The sequence below is a fragment of the Mobula birostris genome, chromosome 5 (assembly GCF_030028105.1).
Source record: "Mobula birostris isolate sMobBir1 chromosome 5, sMobBir1.hap1, whole genome shotgun sequence".
Classification (NCBI taxonomy): domain Eukaryota; kingdom Metazoa; phylum Chordata; class Chondrichthyes; order Myliobatiformes; family Myliobatidae; genus Mobula; species Mobula birostris.
In genome coordinates, this window is record NC_092374.1 from 12,288,858 (window position 1) to 12,309,486 (window position 20,629).

General features: G+C 45.5%; 1 protein-coding gene across 3 annotated transcripts in view; it reads right to left on the bottom strand.

Moving 5' to 3' along the window:
- LOC140197548 (probable ATP-dependent RNA helicase DDX60) overlaps positions 1-20,629 on the bottom strand; it is a 171,740-nt gene that overhangs the window by 32,207 nt on the left and 118,904 nt on the right. For all 3 annotated transcript variants that reach the window (XM_072257624.1, XM_072257623.1, XM_072257622.1), the window contains 4 exons: positions 16,204-16,404; positions 11,826-11,930; positions 9,815-9,956; positions 2,131-2,252 (listed from right to left, as the gene is read on the bottom strand). In XM_072257624.1, the coding sequence (XP_072113725.1) occupies positions 2,131-2,252; positions 9,815-9,956; positions 11,826-11,930; positions 16,204-16,404 (570 nt within the window). The remainder of the gene's footprint in view (positions 1-2,130; positions 2,253-9,814; positions 9,957-11,825; positions 11,931-16,203; positions 16,405-20,629) is intronic.

The following is a 20,629-nucleotide window of genomic DNA, read 5'->3' on the forward strand; positions in this document are numbered from 1 at the left end:
CGTGCCTGGAAAGTTGAGCTGAAATTGGGGTTAAAGGCCCAGCAATCGTTTTCCACAAAACATGCTGCTCAAAATAAGGCTGCTTTTGAAGCATCATTTCGTGTAACTCACCTTTTGGCTAAACACAAGAAGCCTTTTACAGGTGGCGATTTATTCATGGAAGCAATGGCCATTACCGCAGAGACTGTTTTTAATGACTTTAAAAACAAAAATGACATCACAACCACAATACATAACATATTGCTTGGCCCTGCAATAGTGACAAGGAGGGTAGAGTCACCGTCAGAGGACGTGAATATTTTGCACTACAGTTCGATGAATCCCTGGATGTAATGCAAACAGCTCAGCTTGTTGTATTTGTCAGAATGGCTTTCCAGAATTTTACAACAAAGGAGGACTTCCTCACTCTTTTGCAATTAAAGGAAAGAATGAGAGGTGAGGATATTTACAGTGAGTTTAAAAAAATATGTCCGTGAAAATGACATCCCCATTCATAAACTGGTGGCAATTACTACTGATGGGGCCGAGCAATGCGCGGTGTGTGCGTTGGTTTTATACCATTAAAAGTCAGTGCCTACTTCGGGTCAACTTATCTATGTGAAATTAAATTTTCACAGATGAAAATTATTAAATCTAAGTACAGGAGCTGACTTACTGACAGACACCTCGCTAGGGTTGCCAACTTTCTCACTCCCAAATAAGGGATAAAAGTAGCAGTCAAATCCCGGGACATTTGTGTTTCCCCGAGAAAGACTACCATGACCATGAAGCATTGCGCGGGCACCTGTGTGCGCATGCGCGTACGTGCCGACTTTTTACCCCACGAATCGGTTTTGGCTTAATTTTCATTATTTCTACTTTATATAGGCTGTGTATTTATCATATCATTCCTGCTTTTACTATATGTTAGTCTTATTTTAGGTCTTATGTGTTAGTTGGTATGATTTGGTAGGTTATTTTTTTGGGTCTGGGAACACTCAAATTTTTTTTCCATACAAATTAATGGTAATTGCTTCTTCGGCATAAAGCATTTCGACACGAAAGGTTTCATAGGAACATTCTACCTTACCGGGGGAAATACAGGACAGTTGGCAATCCTACACCTCACAGACTGGCTGCCTGTAGTTACGAGCCAAATTTCAGGGAACTAGCAGAAAGTATTCAGCTCCAGTCATCACACTGAGTGCAACAGTCAATATTTATTCATTTATTTTTCGTGTTGAAATAAAATTAAATAATGAAACTTAGAATTAAAGGTGTGAAGTATTGTAATATTCTTAAAGGAAGACAGCTATGGCCTGTTTGATATGCTAGTTACAGTGTTTTCTTGTTTGAATTAATTTGAAAGTTTGACAAAAGTATTCTGTGTAATTCAAATACAATTCGCCCAAATAAAAGGCCTCAAATTGGAAGTACAATCTGAGCTGTTTTTTCTCTAAACAATTTTGTAGGTAGATCTTGCCTTTCACTGAGGTCGCGGTAAGGGATCTTGGGCTTAAAAAGGTTGGTGACCACTACTCTAGAACCTATTGTACATGAAAACACTAGGAAGTCTGTCTGAGATTCATAAACCATCCAGTCTGGCACTAACAATCATTCCACGGTCAAAGTCACTCAGATCACATTTCTTTCCCATTCAGATGTTTGGTCTGAACAACATGCTTTTATGCATTGAGTTGTTGCATGATTGGCTGGTTGGATGTTTGCATTAATGAGCAGACGTAAAGGTGTACCTAATGAAGTCTCCAATGAGTGTAACGTTCCAGCTACAGAGAAAGTGCAGTGCTTGCTGGTAGACAAATGACGTGCAAAGGCCATAATGAGATAGAATGCGAGATCAAGAGTACACCTGTAGTGTTTGAGAGGCCTGCTGAAGAGACTTATAGCAGAGGGATAAAAGCTGTCCTTGAGCCTAGAGGTTCATGCTTTCAAACTTTTCTCTCTCCTGCCCAACAGGAGAGAGGGGGAGCAAGAATGATAAGGTGGGAGGACTGCTCAATTCTATTGGCTGCTTCAGAGGCAGGGTGTATCTTCCCAAACTTCACCTCTGGTGTGTGCCGGTTGAGGAGGGTGGTGGAAGTCTGAGACTGCAGAGGCCCGGTCTTTGGCAGGCACGGAGATGGCACTCACCTTGGACTGTCGGAAGGTCGGCTTCTGCTCCCACAAAACTGATGGTAGAAGCATCCTCCCAAAGAGATTGGCCAGGATGAGAACTAAGGTCTCCATCACATCTTCTGAAAACACATTGGAAGCTGGAAGGAAGTGTAGGAATGTTAGCCAGAAGCCAAGTGACGTAAGTGCCCCAAAATGCCCAGTGGCAGAGACCCAGTCCAGCCGATGACTGTGGCAAGGCTTGCATGATATAACAGGCTACAAAACAATGGATTGTATCTCTGGCAACAATACACCCCTTCCCAATGAGCTCAATGCAGGTTTCAAATAGGAATTGATGCCACCCAGCCTGATACATTGGAGGCATTCGATCACACCAGTGCTTTAACTTCCTCAGTAGGGGTAAGGAAACTCAGCAAGTCCTCAATAATTCTCACCTATTTTTACAGATGCACCATAGAGAGTATCCTATCTCAATCCAACATGGCTTGGCATGACAGCTACTCTGCCCAAGATATAAGAAATTGCAAAGAGTTGTGAACACAGCTCAGTCCATTACACAAACCACTCTCCCCTCCATTGAATCCATCTACATTTCCCGCTGACTTAGGAAAGCAACCAGTCAAGGACTTTTCCCCACAACCGCCCCCACCCACCCCCGATTTATTCTCTCTTCTCCGCACACCCATTGGGCAAAAGATACAAAAGTTTGAGAGCACCAGGCTCAAGGGCATCATCAACCATGCTGACATCAGACCCTTAACAAGCCCCACTAAACATAAATGGTGAAGTCGTGGAAAAGGTCTCCAATTACAAGTTTTTGGGGATGAACATCACCAAAGAGCTTTCTTGGTCCATCAACACAACTTTGATAGTAGGGAAGGCACAACAGTGACTATACTACTAGAAGTGTTAATCTGCCTCAAAATTTGCCCGCCAACTTTATTGATGTGTGATAGTGAGCATACTGACATAAGGAATGACAGTGTGGTGCTCTAGCTGCAGCAAGACAGAGCACTCTAACAGGTGATTAGGACGGCTCAGCACATCACTGGGACTCAACTACCAGACCTGGAGACAATCAACTCTCAAAGTCTACAGTATGCTTGTAACATCATTGAAGACCCATCTCATCCCAGACACTGTCTTTTTAATCTCCTGCCATCTGTCAGGAGATACAGAAACAGCTTAGCCAAGACAGTAAGACTGAAAAACAGCTTCTTCCTGAGGGTTGTTGTGCAGCTGAATATAGCTACACCCTGGCTTGCCAATAGCATTTGGGTATTGTGGACTATCAAAGTCACTGGTTGCTGTAAATATGGGGATTTCTTAAAATTAAGCTGTACCACATGCATTGTAAATATCTATTTTGCACGGACTGGAGTAGCATTGCAGTCTCATTGTCTTGAGCAATGACAATAAAGTTCTATTCTATTCTATACGCAGAAGATGAGCCCTTGATGATCCTAACATACCCTGCCATAGCCCTGAAGGTTTATTTGTCTACCTGCACTGCATGTTCTTGGTAACTACAACACTATAGCTGGACTATGAACATCTATACTTGCGTCATTCTACTGTCACGTACTCCGTGACGGGTTAAAAAACCAGCAGAAATGGAAAACGCTTTGGAGTCTAGTATTGCTATTAATTAATTGTATTCATTAATAACTATGCAATACAGTAATATAAATGTAGATATATCAAACAGGTTAGCAATGATTATATATAAGTAAGTGCGGAAATATATGAAAACCAAGCTTCTTCAAGTCTAGGGGTAAATACAATGATGAGTAAAATTCAGTTCAGTTCGTGGCATTGAGTTGAGTAGTGATGGAGAGAGAGGGAGAGATTTGAGTCTTCAGGTGAGCTGACACCGTCGATCTTCCCGTTGTCCTCCGAAATCCTTTAGAAATCACCAACTGTGACCCACAACAAAGGGGACCGTTCTTCTGTGGTGGAATTATCAACCTAGGCGAGGGTTGGCCGCACAAATAACTCCACACTGGTCACTCCCTTTTCACACTGCGAGAGCCACTGATCGATCCTCCAAAACCCACTTTTTCTGTGGGCACAACAAAGCTCATTCAGTGTCCAAAACCATGTGTCCCTCTGTAGGTCTAACAGCTGATCTATTTATCTCACCGTGCTGAATACTAGCTGACCATCAAACAGCTCCTCCCTCTTCTCTCTGTAATAACACAGCAGCTGCCGGTGTCCTTGTAGAAAGTGTAAATGTGCTGCCGAAAAACCATAACACCATCTCAAAGCTGTCTTCATCTCTCTCTCTCTCTCTCTTTCTTTCTCTCTCTTTTTAACAAGGTGTCTGTGTTGGGCACCTCTCTCTCTCTCTTTTCCAAAAGCGCAGTTCATAGGGGTAATTCAGGACTCTGTCATACTACAGATGCACAGTAGAGAGCATTTAAACATGTTGCATCATTGTGTGGTATGGAAACTGCACTGCGGCATGCAGGAACGCTCTACAACAGGTAGCCCAAGCTGCCCCAACGCATCTCTGGCACCAGCCTATCCACCACCAAGGACATACTGTGTATACAGAATGGTGCTGGAAAAGGGCCAGTAACATCATGAACAATCCCACCCACCCTGTTCATGGACTGTTTGTCCCACTCCCATCAGGGAGGAGGCTACATAGCATTCACTCCAAGATGACCAGGTTCAAACACAGTTACTTTCCTCAAGCAGTAAGGCTGATCAACACCTCCACCCACTATCCTACCACTACTTTATATAATTTCCTGTCAGAGTCACCTTATGGACATAGCGTCATTTTACGGACATAAAATCGATTTATATTATTTGGCAGCTCAGACGTGAGGAGTGTGATAAAAGGAGGAGATTCTGGCAAGGCTGGTCTTTTCAGGGTGGTCACACCCAGAGTACAGGCTTCAGACAACAGATGGGTGACCACCAGGAGAGGGTGACCACCAGGAGAGATAATGGAATTAAAAAGTCAGTGCACGGTCCCCTTGTGGCCATGCCCCTCAGCAAAAAGTATATCCCTTTGGATACTGCTGGAGAGGATGACCCATTAGATCATGGCAGCAGCAGCCAGGCTGGTGGCACTGTGGCCAGCTCCGAAGCTTGACAGTGAAGGTTAAAGTCAGGCAGTGTGGTAGTTACAGGGCACTCAATAGTCAGGGGGACATGTGGCTGCATAAGAGACACCAGGATGGTGCTAGGGTCCATGATGTATCAGAACAGCCGCTACAGGATACAGGATATTCTCAAGGGGGAGGGGGAACAGCCAGACGTCGTGGTGCATATTGACACCAACAACATTGGCAGAAAAGGGGAAGCGGTCCTAGGCAGTGAGGATATAGAGTCTAAGTTTAGATGAACCCTATATTGAGTTGAAAATTATAGCTAAGCAGGGAGGAGTGTTGCACATTTAATATCTCAGTATTACTTGAGTAATATTGTAAATATATTGTTTGATTAAGCATTCTTTGTTTGTTTAAATAATTTATTACAGATTAAATGTAAAAGTACAGGAATGACATACAGTTGAAGTCCGAAGTTTACATACACCTTAGCCAAATACATTTAAATTCAGTTTTTCACAATTCCTGACATTTAATCCTAGAAAACATTCCCTGTCTTAGGTCAGTTATGATCACTACTTTATTTTAAGAATGTGAAATGTCAGAATAATAGTAGAGGAATGATTTATTTCAGCTTTTATTTCTTTCATCACTTTCCCAGTGGGTCAGAAGTTTACATACACTTTGTTAGTACTTGGTAGCATTGCCTTTAAATTGTTTAACTTGGGTCGAACGTTTTGGGTAGCCTTCCACAAGCTTCTCACAATAAGTTGCTGGAATTTTGTTCCATTTATCCTGACAGAACTGGTGTAACTGAGTCAGGATTGTAGGCCTCCTTGCTTGCATACGCTTTTTCAGTTCTGCCCACCAATTTTCTATCGGATTGAGGTCAGGGCTTTGTGATGGCCACTCCAATACCTTGACTTTATTGTCCTTAAGCAATATTGCCACAACTTTGGAGGTATGCTTCGGGTCATTGTCCATTTGGAAGACCCATTTGTGATTGAGCTTTAACTTCCTGGCTGATGTCTTGAAATGTTGCTTCAATATATCCACATAATTTTCCTTCCTCATGATGCCATCTATTTTGTGAAGTACACCTGTCCCTCCTGCAGCAAAGCACTCTCACAAAATGATGCTGCCACCCCCATGCTTCGCGGTTGGGATGGTGTTCTTCGGCTTCCAAGCCTCACCCATTTTCCTCCAAACATAACGATGGCCGTTATGGCCAAACAGTTCAATTTTTGCTCCATCAGACCAGAGGACATTTCTCCAAAAAGTAAGATCTTTGTCCCTATGTGCACTTGCAAACTGTAGTCTGGCTTTTTTATGGCAGTTTTGGAGCAGTGGCTTCTTCCTTGCTGAGCAGCCTTTCAGGTTATGTCGATATAGGACTCATTTTACTGTGGATATAGATACTTGTCTACCTGTTTCCTCCAACATCTTCACAAGGTCCTTCGCTGTTGTTCTGGGATTGATTTGCACTTTTTGCGCCAAAATACTTTCATCTTTAGGAGTCAGAATGCGTCTCCTTTCTAAGCGGTATGACAGCTACGTGGCCCATTGGTGTTTATACTTGCGTACTATTGTTTGTACAGATGAATGTGGTACCTTCAGGAGTCTGGAAATTGTTCCCAAGGATGAACCAGACTTGACCTACCAAAATTAACCACCTCACACTTATCTGGGTTTAACTCCATCTGCCACTTCTCAGCCCAGTTTTGCATCCTATTAATGTCCCGTTGTAACCTCTGACGGTCCTCCGCACTATGCACAACACACCCAACCTTTGTGTCATCAGCAAATTTACTAACCCATCCCTCCACTTCCTCATCCAGGTCATTTATAAAAATCACAAAGAGTAGGGGTCCCAGAACAGATCCCCGAGGCACACCATTGGTCACTGACCTCCATGCAGAATATGACCCATCTACAACCACTCTTTGCCTTCTGTGGGCAAGCCAGTTCTGGATCCACAAAGCAATGCCCCCTTGGATCCCATGCCTCCTTACTTTCTCAATAAGCCTTGCATGGGTTACCTTATCAAATGCCTTGCTAAAATTCATATACACTACATCTACAGCTCTACCTTCATCAATGTGCTTAGTCACATCCTCAAAAAATTCAATCAGACTCGTAAGGCACGACCTGCCTTTGACAAAGCTATGCTGACTATTCCTAATCATATTATGCCTCTCTAAAGGTTCATAAATCCTGCCTCTCAAGATCCTCTCCATCAACTTACCAACCACTGAAGTTAGACTCACTGTCCTATAATTTCCTGGGCTATCCCTACTCCCCTTCTTGAATAAGGGAACAAATATCCACAACCCTGAAATCCCCCGGAACCGCTCCTGTCCTCATTGATGATGCAAAGATCATTGCCAGAGGCTCAGCAACCTTCTCCCTCGCTTCCCACAGTAGCCTGGGGTATATCTCATCCGTTCATGGTGACTTATCCAACTTAATGCTTTCCGATCCCTACAATCACCAAGATCCTTTCCCGTAGCGAATATTGAAGCAAAGTATTTCTTCCGGTTCCGTACACACTTTTCCATTGTCACACTCGATTGGTCCCATTCTCTCACGTCTTATCCTCTTGCTCTTCACATACTTGTAGAATGCCTTGGGGTTTTGCTGAATCCTGTCCGCCAAGGCCTTCTCATGGCCCCTTCTGGCTCTCCTGATTTCATACTTAAGCTCCTTCCTGCTAGCCTTATAACCTTCTAGATTCATATCGTTACCTAGTTTTTTGAAGTCATGCTCTTTTATTGTATGATTTGTTTATTGTATGAAGTTTAATATATTTCAAATGAATTTTTTTTCTGGGGGTGTTATTGGGAATGTGGGGAGAATAAAATAGAAATGAAATACAACCTACCAGATTCAAAAGGGCCTGGAGAAAGGGAACATGGAAAGGATATTTCCATCAGTGGGAAGGTTTCGGATCTGGAGCACTGCCTCAGAATAAAGGGACATCCCTTTAGAACCGGGATGAAGAGGGAATTCTTCTGCCATTTCTTCAAAGATTCATTGGTGAATCTTTGGAATTCATCACTACAGAGAGCAGTGGAGACCAAGTCCTTGGGTGCATTTAAGTCAAAGTTGAATACATTCTTGATTGTTAAGAGAGTTAAAATGTGATGGGCGGGTAGGCAGGAGAATGGGGATGAGACAGAAAAGAACCATCAGTGTTCATATGTCTTATGGAATAAAATTGGGCAACAATAGGCAGGTGGTGGTTGGTAGAGACAAGGTGGGCCAGGCCTGTTTCCATGCTCTGTCCGTCTATGAGAAGTCCATTCTCCAATGGCCCCATAATTCACACAGATACCGAGAAGGCAGCAAGCCACAACTTTTATTCGGACAAGGACACTTAACGCTGCCTTGTAAATCACGCCTACGTTCCACCGTTGAGTGAAAAAAACATTCAGCGACATTATTAGAGGGGATGGGAATATTTCCCCATTCCCTCCTTCCACTGTGGCAAGCAGTCAATGGAGACTACTTCCTGTGATCTCCATTTCAGGGAAGTCTGCACACTGGCTGGAAAGTCAACAGTGGGTGGGCAAGTGTCTCACTTCATCTACTACACCCTGACATTTCTATAGATGTATGATGGAGAGCATTCTGACCACCTGGTATGGAGGCTCTAATGTGCAAGATGGAAAAAGGCTGCATAGGGTTGTAAATTCAGCGAGCTCCTTCCCAGGAAAAACCCTCCCCACCTTCAAAGAGGTCTTCAAAAGGCAGGGCCTCAGGAAGATGGCACCCATTATTCAGGACTTTCAATACCCAGGACTTGCTCTCTTCTCGTTACTACCTATGAGGAGGAGATACTGGGATCCAAAGACCCACAGGCAATGTTTTAGCATTCAAATTCACATTCAGATTTACTTATCACATGCACACATTGAAGCACACAGTGAAATGAGTCGTTTGCATTAACAACCAACACACCCAAGGACGTGCTGGGGGCAGCCTGTAACTGATGCTACATATTCCAGCAGCAACATAACATGCTCACCATGATCAGCAGAACAACAAAACACACCACACACAATAACACAACCAGCAACCTGAGCCTGTGCTGCTGAGTTCCTCTAGAATTTTGTGTGTGTTGTTCTGGATTTCCAGCATCTGCAGGATTCCTTGTGTTAACGAATACTACCTCACTTCTTCTCTTTTTCTCTAACTGTCTTTCTAATTATCTTGCAAACAACAGGAATTCTGCAGATGCTGGAAATTGAAGCAACACACATCAAAGTTGCTGGTGAACGCAGCAGGCCAGGCAGCATTTCTAGGAAGAGGTACAGTCGACGTTTCAGGCCGAGACCCTTTGTCAGGACTAACTGAAGGAAGAGTTAGTAAGAGATTTGAATCTTCAGTCTCTTCCTTCATTTAGTCCTGACGAAGGGTCTGGGCCTGAAACGTCGACTGTACCTCTTCCTAGAGATGCTGCCTGGCCTGCTGCGTTCACCAGCAACTTTGATGTGTGTTTCTAATTATCTTTCTATCTTCCTATCATAACTTTTTTATGTCTCATTCTGTACTGCTGCGTATGACAGTGAAATAAATCTGATTCTGAACCCAGATGCGAACGCCTCCCCAGACCCACCCCACCATGTTGGACTCACTTGGGTTCACGGGTTGGCAGAGTTCATGCAGAAGGCCTTGTACCAGGAAATGGATAAAAACAAAGTTGGCGGGCTCATGGTAATGGAGATGCATCACCAAGCCCGCTAGTCCCTGAGGCTGACCCTCTTGATCCAGAAAACCCTGAAACAATTAAGCAGCACATTCAATTAGACCCACAGAATCATACGGCCCTTCAGCCCATCTGACCATACTGACCAAGATTCGCACCTAAACTAATCCCATTTGCCTGTATTTGGCCCCTATTGCTCTAAATCTTTCCTAACCATGTGCCCGTCAAAGGTCTTTTTAAGTTGTTAATGCACCTGCTTCAACCACCATTCGAGTATGCTCTCTTCTTGCTGCTGCAATGGGCAGGAGGTACAGAACCCTTAGGTTCCACATCACCAGGTTGAGGAACAGTTATTACCCTATAGCCATCGAGCTTCTGATCCAGAGGGGATAACTTCACTCACCTCAACACTGAACTGATTCTACAACCTATGGATTCTACAACTCATGTTCTCTCTGTTATTTATTATTTTGTTTTTATTTGCTCAGTTTGTCTTCTTTTGCACGTTAGTTGTTTGTCAGTCTTTGCTTGTGTGTAGTTTTTCATTGAATTTATTGTATTTCTTTGTTCTACTGTAAACGCAAGAAAATAAATCTCAGGGTGGTATATGGTGACATATATGTACTTTTACTTTGAACTTTCTCTAACAGTTCATTCCACTTACAGACCACCGTCTGGATTAAAAAGTGTCCCTCAGGTTCGTATTAAATCTCTTCCCTCTCTCCATAATGCTAAACCCTCTAGTTCTTGATTCCAAAACCCTGGGAAAAACATTGTGCACATTCACTCTCTCTATGCCCATCGTGACTTTATACACCTCTATAAGGTTATCCCTCAGTCTCTTAAATTCCACAGAGTTCCAGCCTGCCCAACCTCTCCTTGTAACTCAGGCTAAGTGAATGCCAAGGTTGTTCCAATGAATCCATGCTTTATTTTTAAACCACTTTACAAGTTAACTCTGAACTCCCAAATATAATTTAAACATTTTCCACAATTAAACTAAAATGAGGTTAAAAGATGTAATCTAGCACCATTGCCTTGCGGTTCCAATGACCTGGGATCCATCTTAACCCCCAAGTGCTGTTGGTGTGGAGCTTGCATGTCCTCCCTGAGCTCCTCCCAGGCGCTATGGCTTCCTCCCACATCCTAAAGGTGTGAGGGCCAGTAGTCTGCTGTAAATTGCTTCCAGTGTGTCAGTGAGTGTTAGAATCCAGGGGAGAATAAAAATACGGGATTAGTGTAGAATTAGTATGGATAGGTGGTTGATGGTCAGTATAGACTTGGTAGGCCAAATGGCCTGTTCCTGTGCCATGACTCTCTGACTCCCTCCACGTCCGTACAAAGAATGCTTGACTTAAAATTTCTCTCCAACATGCCACTGTAGAGGAGGCCACAGCAATAGAATCAATCTTTTCAAAGTAAGTTCTAAGACCTTTGGTGTCAAACAATATTCACGTAAAAACTAAAAACAGGTACTAATGAAATCCACCACTACGTTTAGATAGACAAAAGGGTTGAGATGGGCATGTAGGCCAGGGCCTGTTTCTATAGCAACACACACAAAATGGAGGAACTCAGCAGGTCAGTCAGCATCTATGGAGGGGAATAGTTGGAAAGATTCTGGCTTCTTCCCTCTATCTTTTCAGTCCTGATGAAGGGTCCCAGATCAAACTGTTGACTATTTATTCCCCTCCATAGATGCTGCTTGTCTTGTGGGGTTCCTCCGTTTTGTGTGTGTTGCTCTGAGTTTTACTGCATCTGCAGAACCTTTTGTGTTTAGGGCCGGTTTCTGTACTGTGCAGCTCCACAGCTCCACCACTCCCTGAGCCCAGCATTCTCAAGATTTCCCGCCTTCAGAACCCCACTTTCCACAGAACAGGTGCGAAGGTATTCCAGAAACGACAGGGAATTTTAATGACACAAAATCAAGAACACCTCACCTGTCTGAGGAGGAACTGAAGAGAGAAAAGGAAGTAGAATTTGACGATGTTCTGTTTCCTGGGCTGATTGAAGGTCATCAGGGAATACTGTAGGACTGACAGTGCCTGTTGGAGAGATTCCAAACAGTAATGTCACAGCACTAAACCAGACCGTCCCTTGCTGATGTTTTTCTACCCTGATTAGCCCCTCTCATGACTACACCCCTCATATTCTCACTCCCCTCCTCCTCACGCCCTTCTTCTTCATTTCCAGATAACCCTTCTCCATAAGACCATAAGTCATATGAGCCAATTTAGGCCATTCAGCCCATTGAGTCTTCTCCACCATTTGATCATGGCTGGTTTATTATCCCTCTCAACCCCATTCTCCTGTCTCCCCCTTGAAACCTTGCATGCCCTTATCAAGAATCAAGAATCTATCAACCTTCAAATTACTCCGAGCACCACTGTTGTGTCAGCTTCCACGATCACCACTGGCAGACCAATCCAGACACGTCACAATCTCTATGTAAAGAACTGGCCTTTTGCACATTTCCTTTAACTTATCTCTCTTTCAGTTTAAATGGATGTCCTCTAATATTTGACATTTCAACCACTGGTAAAATGATTCTGATCGTGTACCAGATCTACACTCAGTGTCCACTTTATTAGGCACACCTGTACATTAATGCAAAAGTCAAATCAGCCAATCATGCGCCAGCAATTCAATGCATAAAAGCATGCAGACATGGTCAAGAGGTTTGGTTATTGTTCAGATCAAACATCAGAATGGGGAAGGAATGTGATCTAAGTGACTTTGACTATGGAATGATTATTAGTTCCTGACAGGGTGGTTTGAGTATCTCTGAATCTGCTGATCACCTGGGAGTCTTTAGAGAGTTTACAGAGAATGGTGCGAAAAACAAAAAAAATCCAGTGAGTGGCAGTTCTGTAGGCAAAAATGGTGTGTTAATGAGTGAGCTCAGAGAGGAATGGCCGGGCTGGTTCAAGCTACCAGGAAGGTGACAATAACTCAAACAACCCATTACAACAGTGGTGTGCAGAAGAGCTTCTCTGAATGCATGACATGTCGAACCTTGAAGTGGACAGGCAACAGCAGCAGAAGACCATGAATAACAGTTATCTAATAAAGTGGCCACTGAGTATGTGCCTCTCATGGTTACCGGGTGGTATGGTAGCATAGCGGTTAGTGTAATACTACTGCAGCACCAGTGACCTGAGTTTAATTCAGCCACCGCTTGGAAGGAGTTTGTATGTTCTCCCAGGTTTTGTCCAGGTCCTTGGGTTTCCTCCCACATTCCAAAGATATACTAGTCAGTAGGTTAATTGGTGACATGGGTGTAATTGGGCGGTGCAGACTTGCTGAGCCAGAAGGGCTTGTTATTATGCATCTTTAAATAAAAAATGAAATATAAATAATCTCGTAAACTTCAATTATATCTGAACTCAGCCTCAAATTCAATTGTATTATCACTGACTAAAATCACATGAAAATGCCATCCCCTTCTCACAATTCCTCTGTCTCCGCCGCATCTGCTCTCAGGATGAGACTTTTCATTCCAGGGCGAAGGAGATGTCCTCCTTTTTTAAAGAAAGGGGCTTCCCTTCCTCCACCATCAACTCTGCTCTCAAACGTATCTTCCCCATTTCATGCACATCTGCTCTCACTCCATCCTCCTGCCACCCCACTAGGAATAAGTTCCCCTTGTCCTCACCTACCACCCCACCAGCCTCCGGGTCCAACATATTATTCTCTGTAACTTCCGCCACCTCCAAAGGGATCCCACCACTAAGCACATCTTTCCCTCCCCCACCTCTCTCTGCTTTCCACAGGGATCGCTCCCTACGCGACTCCCTTGTCCATTCGTCCCCCCCATCCCTCCCCACTGATCTCCCTCCTGGCACTTATCCTTGTAAGCGGAACAAGTGCTACACATGCCCTTACACATTCTCCCTCTCTACCATACAGGGCCTCAGACAGTCCTTCTAGGTGAGGCGACACTTCACCTGTGAGTTGGCTGGGGTGATATACTGCGTCTGGTGCTCCCGATGTGGCCTTCTTGGCGAGACCCGACGCAGACTGGGAGATCGTTTCGCTGAACACCTACGCTCTGTCCGCCAGAGAAAGCAGGAGCTTTGAGTATCTTTGCACCTTATACAATTATGTTGAAAAGTGGCCCTTTTTGATTTTTGCCCTGGATCTGCCTGCCTGCCACTTTTACTTTTCACCTTACTACTTTTTGCTTCTACCCTCATTTTACACCCCTCTGTCTCTCTGCACTTGTTCCCATCCCCCTGCCACATTAGCTTAAATCCTCCTGAACAACAGTAGCAAATGCTTCCCCTAGGACATTGGATCCAGTCCAACCCAGGTGCAGACTGTCCTGTTTGTACCGGTCCCACCTCCTCCAGAACTGGTTCCAATGCCCCGGAAATTTGAATCCCTCCCCCTTGCACCATTTTTCAAGCCACGTATTCATCTGATATATTCTCCTATTTCTACTCTGACTAGCACATGGCAATCCTGCTTTACTCAATGGTATGGTATTGATGTGGATAGAGAATTGGTTGGCAGACAGGAAGCAAAGAGTGGGAATAAACGGGACCTTTTCAGAATGGCACGCAGTGACTAGTGGGGTACCGCAAGGCTCAGTGCTGGGACCCCAGTTGTTTACAATATATATTAATGACTTAGACGAGGGAATTAAATGCAGCATCTCCAAGTTTGCGGATGACACGAAGCTGGGCGGCAGTGTTAGCTGTGAGGAGGATGCTAAGAGGATGCAGGGTGACTTGGATAGGTTAGGTGAGTAGGCAGATTCATGGCAGATACAATTTAATGTGGATAAATGTAAGGTATCCACTTTGGTGGCAAAAACAGGAAAACAGATTATTATCTGAATGGTGGCCGATTAGGAAAAGGGGAGGTGCAACGAGACCTGGGTGTCATTATACACCAGTCATTGAAAGTGGGCATGCAGTTACAGCAGGCGGTGAAAAAGGTGAATGGTATGCTGGCATTCATAGCAAGAGGATTCGAGTACAGGAGCAGGGAGGTACTACTGCAGTTGTACAAGGCCTTGGTGAGACCACACCTGGAGTATTGTGTGTAGTTTTGGTCCCCTAATCTGAGAAAAGACATTCTTGCCATAGAGGGAGTACAAAGAAGGTTCATCAGATTGATTCCTGGGATGGCAGAACTTTCATATGATGAAAGACTGGATCGACTAGGCTTATACTCGCTGGAATTTAGAAGATTGAGGGGGGATCTTATTGAAATGTATAAAATCCTAAAGGGATTGGACAGGCTAGATGCAGGAAGATTGTTCCTGATGTTGGGGAAGTCCAGAACGGGGGGGGGGGGGGGGGTCACAGTTTAAGGATAAAGGGGAAGCCTTTTAGGACTGAGATGAGGAAAAACTTCTTCACACAGAGAGCTGTGAATCTGTGGAATTCTCTGCCACAGGAAAGCTGAGGCCAGTTCATTGGCTATATTTAAGAGGGAGTCAGATATGGCCCTTGTGGCTAAAAGGATCAGGGGTATGGAGAGAAGGCAGGTTCAGGGTGTTTCTATATTTCTATCTCCCAGTCACCACACATTTTAATTCCACGTCCCATTCCCATTCTGATATGTCTATCCACGGCCTCCTCTACTGTAAAGATGAAGCCACACTCAGGTAGGAGGAACAACACCTTATATTCCGTCTGTGTAGCCTCCAACCTGATGGCATGAACCTTGACTTCTCTAACTTCCGCTAATGCCCCACCTCCCCCTCGTACCCCATCCGTTATTTATTTATATACATTCTTTTTCTCCCTCTGTCCCCCTCACTATATCCCTTGCCCATCCTCTAGGTTTCCCCCCTCCCCCTTTTCTTTCTCCCTTGGCCTCCTGTCCCATGATCCTCTGATATCCCTCTTGTCTATCAACTGTCCAGCTCTTGGCTCCATCCCTCCCCCTCCTGTCTTCTCCTATCATTTCGGATCTCCCCCCCACCCCCCAACTTTCAAATCTCTTACTAGTTCTTCTTTCAGTTAGTCCTGACGAAGGGTCTCGGCCCGAAACGTCGACTGTACCTCTTCCTAGAGATGCTGCCTGGCCTGCTGCATTCACCAGCAATTTTTATGTGTGTTGCATGAAATTTCTATGTTGCTTTGAAACTCCACTGCTCTAGAGAGAGAAATAAATCCAAGTTTGTCTAACCTGTCTCCTTCCAGCTCGTACCCTCTAATCCAGGCAGCGTCCTGGGGATCCCCTCCTTCGCCCTCTCCACATCCTTCCTACAATGTACACAGTACTCTACATACATCCTAGCTGAAGCTTTTTGAAGAGGAACGAGAGGATACAGCAGGGAGGGAGAGGTTCCGAATGGCATACCTTGGCTTTGGCATCGACTTTGTCGGTGGCTTTAGATGCCAGCAGCATGAGGCGGAGAGCCAGGGATATGGACAGGGGGAACTGGCCCCTCAGCTGTGGAACGTTGGCCTTCAACAGTCTCTGCACTTTGGGCAACGGCACTCTGTAGAAAATCACATTCCCCTCTTTGTCCAACCCTCGACGGCCGGCTCTTCCTGACATCTGAGCAGCAAAAGAGATAGGGTTACGTCTACACTCAAGGTTGGGAATCACACCTCTTCTCACTGCTACCATAGAGCAAGAGGTATAGAAGTCTGATGTCTCATGCATCTCGGTTCAAAAACAGCTACTTCCCTTCAACCAATCAGTTCGTGAACCAAACTGCTCAGTCGTCATCACTACCATGTCCATTCTGACCACTTTGCACTACAAAATGGACATTTATCAGGAGCGTGTATACACAGGGCCCTTAGTATTATCAAGGATCCCACCCATCCATCCAGCCTCCTCTTTGACTTTCTACCATTAGGCAGGAGACTCCAATGTATAAAGGCAAGAACGGTCAGGATGGGAAACAGTTTTTTCCCTCAGGCCATTAGGCTTCAGAACTCCCTGCCACATCGCATTCAAAGTGTCACAAGGTAATGTGCACTATACCCTGCAGTATTCAATTCATGCAAACAACAGGAATTCTGCAGATGCTGGAAATTCAAGCAACACACATCAAAGTTGCTGGTGAACGCAGCAGGCCAGGCAGCATCTCTAGGCAGAGGTACAGTCGACGTTTCAGGCCGAGACCCTTCGTCAGGACTAACTGAAGGAAGAGTGAGTAAGGGATTTGAAAGTTGGAGGGGGAGGGGGAGATCCAAAATGATAGGAGAAGACAGGAGGGGGAGGAATGGAGCCAAGAGCTGGACAGGTGATTGGCAAAAGGGGATACGAGAGGATCATGGGACAGGAGGTCCGGGAAGAAAGACAAGGGGGGGGGGGACCCAGAGGATGGGCAAGAGGTATATTCAGAGGGACAGAGGGAGAAAAAGGAGAGTGAGAGAAAGAATGTGTGCATAAAAATGAGTAACAGATGGGATACGAGGGGGAGGTGGGGCCTTAGCGGAAGTTAGAGAAGTCAATGTTCATGCCATCAGGTTGGAGGCTACCCAGACGGAATATAAGGTGTTGTTCCTCCAACCTGAGTGTGGCTTCATCTTTACAGTAGAGGAGGCCGTGGATAGACATGTCAGAATGGGAATGGGACGTGGAATTAAAATGTGTGGCCACTGGGAGATCCTGCTTTCGCTGGCGGACAGAGCGTAGATGTTCAGCAAAGCGGTCTCCCAGTCTGCGTCGGGTCTCGCCAATATATAAAAGGCCACATCGGGAGCACCGGACACAGTATATCGCCCCAGTCGACTCACAGGTGAAGTGTTGCCTCACCTGGAAGGACTGTTTGGGGCCCTGAATGGTGGTAAGGGAGGAAGTGTAAGGGCATGTGTAGCACTTGTTCCGCTTACACGGATAAGTGCCAGGAGGGAGATCAGTGGGGAGGGATGGGGGGGACGAATGGACAAGGGAGTTGTGTAGGGAGCGATCCCTGCGGAATGCAGAGAGAGGGCGGAGGGAAAGATGTGCTTAGTGGTGGGATCCCGTTGGAGGTGGCGGAAGTTACGGAGAATAATATGTTGGACCCGGAGGCTGGTGGGGTGGTAGGTGAGGACCAGGGGAACCCTATTCCTAGTGGGGTGGCGAGAGGATGGAGTGAGAGCAGATGTACGTGAAATGGGGGAGATGCGTTTAAGAGCAGAGTTGATAGTGGAGGAAGGGAAGTCTCCGCCGCATCTGCTCTCAGGATGAGGCTTTTCATTTTAGGACGAGGGAGATGTCTTCATTTTTTAAAGAAAGGGGCTTCCCTTCCTCCACTATCAACTCTGCTCTTAAATGCATCTCCCCCATTTCACGTACATCTGCTTTCACTCCATCCTCTCGCCACCCCACTAGGAATAGGGTTCCCCTGGTCCTCACCTACCACCCCACCAGCCTCCAGGTCCAACATCTTATTCTCTGTAACTTCCGCCACCTCCAACGGGATCCCACCACTAAGCACATCTTTCCCTCCCCCGCCCTCTGCATTCCGCAGGGATCGCTCCCTACACAACTCCCTTGTCCATTCGTCCCCCCCATCCCTCCCCACTGATCTCCCTCCTGGCACTTATCCGTGTAAGCGGAACAAGTGCTGCACATGCCCTTACACTTCCTCCCTTACCACCATTCAGGGCCCCAAACAGTCCTTCCAGGTGAGGCAACACTTCACCTGTGAGTCGACTGGGGCGATATACTGTGTCCGGTGCTCCTGATGTGGCCTTTTATATATTGGCGAGACCCGACGCAGACTGGGAGACCGCTTTGCTGAACATCTACGCTCTGTCTGCCAGAGAAAGCAGGATCTCCCAGTGGCCACACATTTTAGTTCCACATCCCATTCCCATTCTGACATGTCCATCCACGGCCTCCTCTACTGTAAAGATGAAGCCACACTCAGGTTGGAGGAACAACACCTTATATTCCGTCTGGGTAGCCTCCAACCTGATGGCATGAACATCGACTTCTCTAACTTCCGCTAAGGCCCCACCTCCCCCTCGTATCCCATCTGTTACTTATTTTTATGCACACATTCTTTCTCTCACTCTCCTTTTTCTCCCTCTGTCCCTCTGAATATACCTCTTGCCCATCCTCTGGGTTCCCCCCCCCCCGTCTTTCTTCCCGGACCTCCTGTCCCATGATCCTCTCGTATCCCCTTTTGCCAATCACCAGTCCAGCTCTTGGCTCCATCCCTCCCCCTCCTGCCTTCTCCTATCATTTGGATCTCCCCCTCCCCCTCCAACTTTCAAATCCCTTACTCACTGTTCCTTCAGTTAGTCCTGACGAAGGGTCTTGGCCTGAAACGTCGACTGCACCTCTTCCTACAGATGCTGCCTGGCCTGCTGCGTTCACCAGCAACTTTGATGTGTGTTGCTTCAATTTATGCACTTTGCTTTGTTCATCTATGTGACATTCATTTGTAGGTTTAACTCTTAATTACTATGTGTTATATGTGTGTTATGTGTGCTACTGTGCTTTACATCCTGCTCTGGAGAAACGTTGTCTCGTTTGGCAGTTTACATGTATATAGTTAAATGACAATAAAGTTGACTTGACTTGGTTTGACAATGGGCTTTATTCTTTTTGTTCGAATTGTTTATAATTTATTTTTAAATGATGTCTTTTCTTGTGAACATAGTGTCTCTGGTTCTGTGATGGTGATGCTGCTGAAAGCAAGTTGTTTACTGCACCTGTGCACAGACGTACTTGTGCATTTGACAATAAACTCAACTTGGAGAGGAACTTGAGAAATAGGAGCAGGAGCTAGCCATTTCTCTACTCTGCTATTCAATAAAATTATAGCTGATCTGACCATGGACTCAGCTCTGCCTGCCTGCCTTTTCCCTGTGACAAGAATACACATAGATGTTAGCTGTCCTGTGAGATCAGCAGTTGGTCTGCCACCTGTCCTCAGGGGAAGGAGAGATAAGGAACAATGAAGCAGCATCTGGAGATGTGTAATGAAGGGGCGGGAGAGAGAGCTGTCTAGAGCGGCTCCCCCTTTGAACCCTGAACTGTTTGAAGTGATGGACAGGCGATACCCCAGCAGAGGAATAAAAAGGGACAGGTTCGCTAAGGCAGGACACACACGACACCCGAGGTAATGAGACCCTGGAAGCGGTGCGCCTCTCACGAGTCGGTGGGAAGTACTGGACCTTAAACGCACAGGGTGGAAAGGTACGATCAGCGGGAACCCGGTGTGTATCCACCCTCGTTTGGGTGCCGGGTTCACTGCAGAGGATCGACCGCATCTGGAGGAGGGGTCACAGTTGGTGACCTCAGGTGACATCACAAAGGACCCGCCCGAAACTGCTTGTGAGCAATATCGCTGGTCTGTGAGTGGAAGCCGTTTCTGAATGATCAGTCGTTTTCTCTCTCTCCCTCCCCCCACGTTGTCCATCGCCATGGCAACGATTACTGCGAACTGAACTATTAAATCGAACTGGACTTTTGTGTCACTTTGAAATTGGTCATTTACCCCTAGACAACGATAGAGCTTGATTGATGCTGTTATCTTAATTCTGTGCACATGTATGTTTATCATTGCTGAACTGTTGCATTTATTATCCTTTCAATCACTGTGTTGCTTGTTTCTTTAATAAAACTTTCTTAGTTCTAGTAATCCAGACTCCAACTGAGTGATCCATTTCTGCTGGTTTGGCAACCCAGTTACGGGGTACGTAACAGCCCATAACAGTTACTGCCCTGCTATGCAGAAATCGATCTAACTCTGTCTTAATGATATTCAATGAGGTAGCCTCTACTGCTTTCCTGGGCAGAGAATTCCACAGATTCACTATTCTCAGGGAAA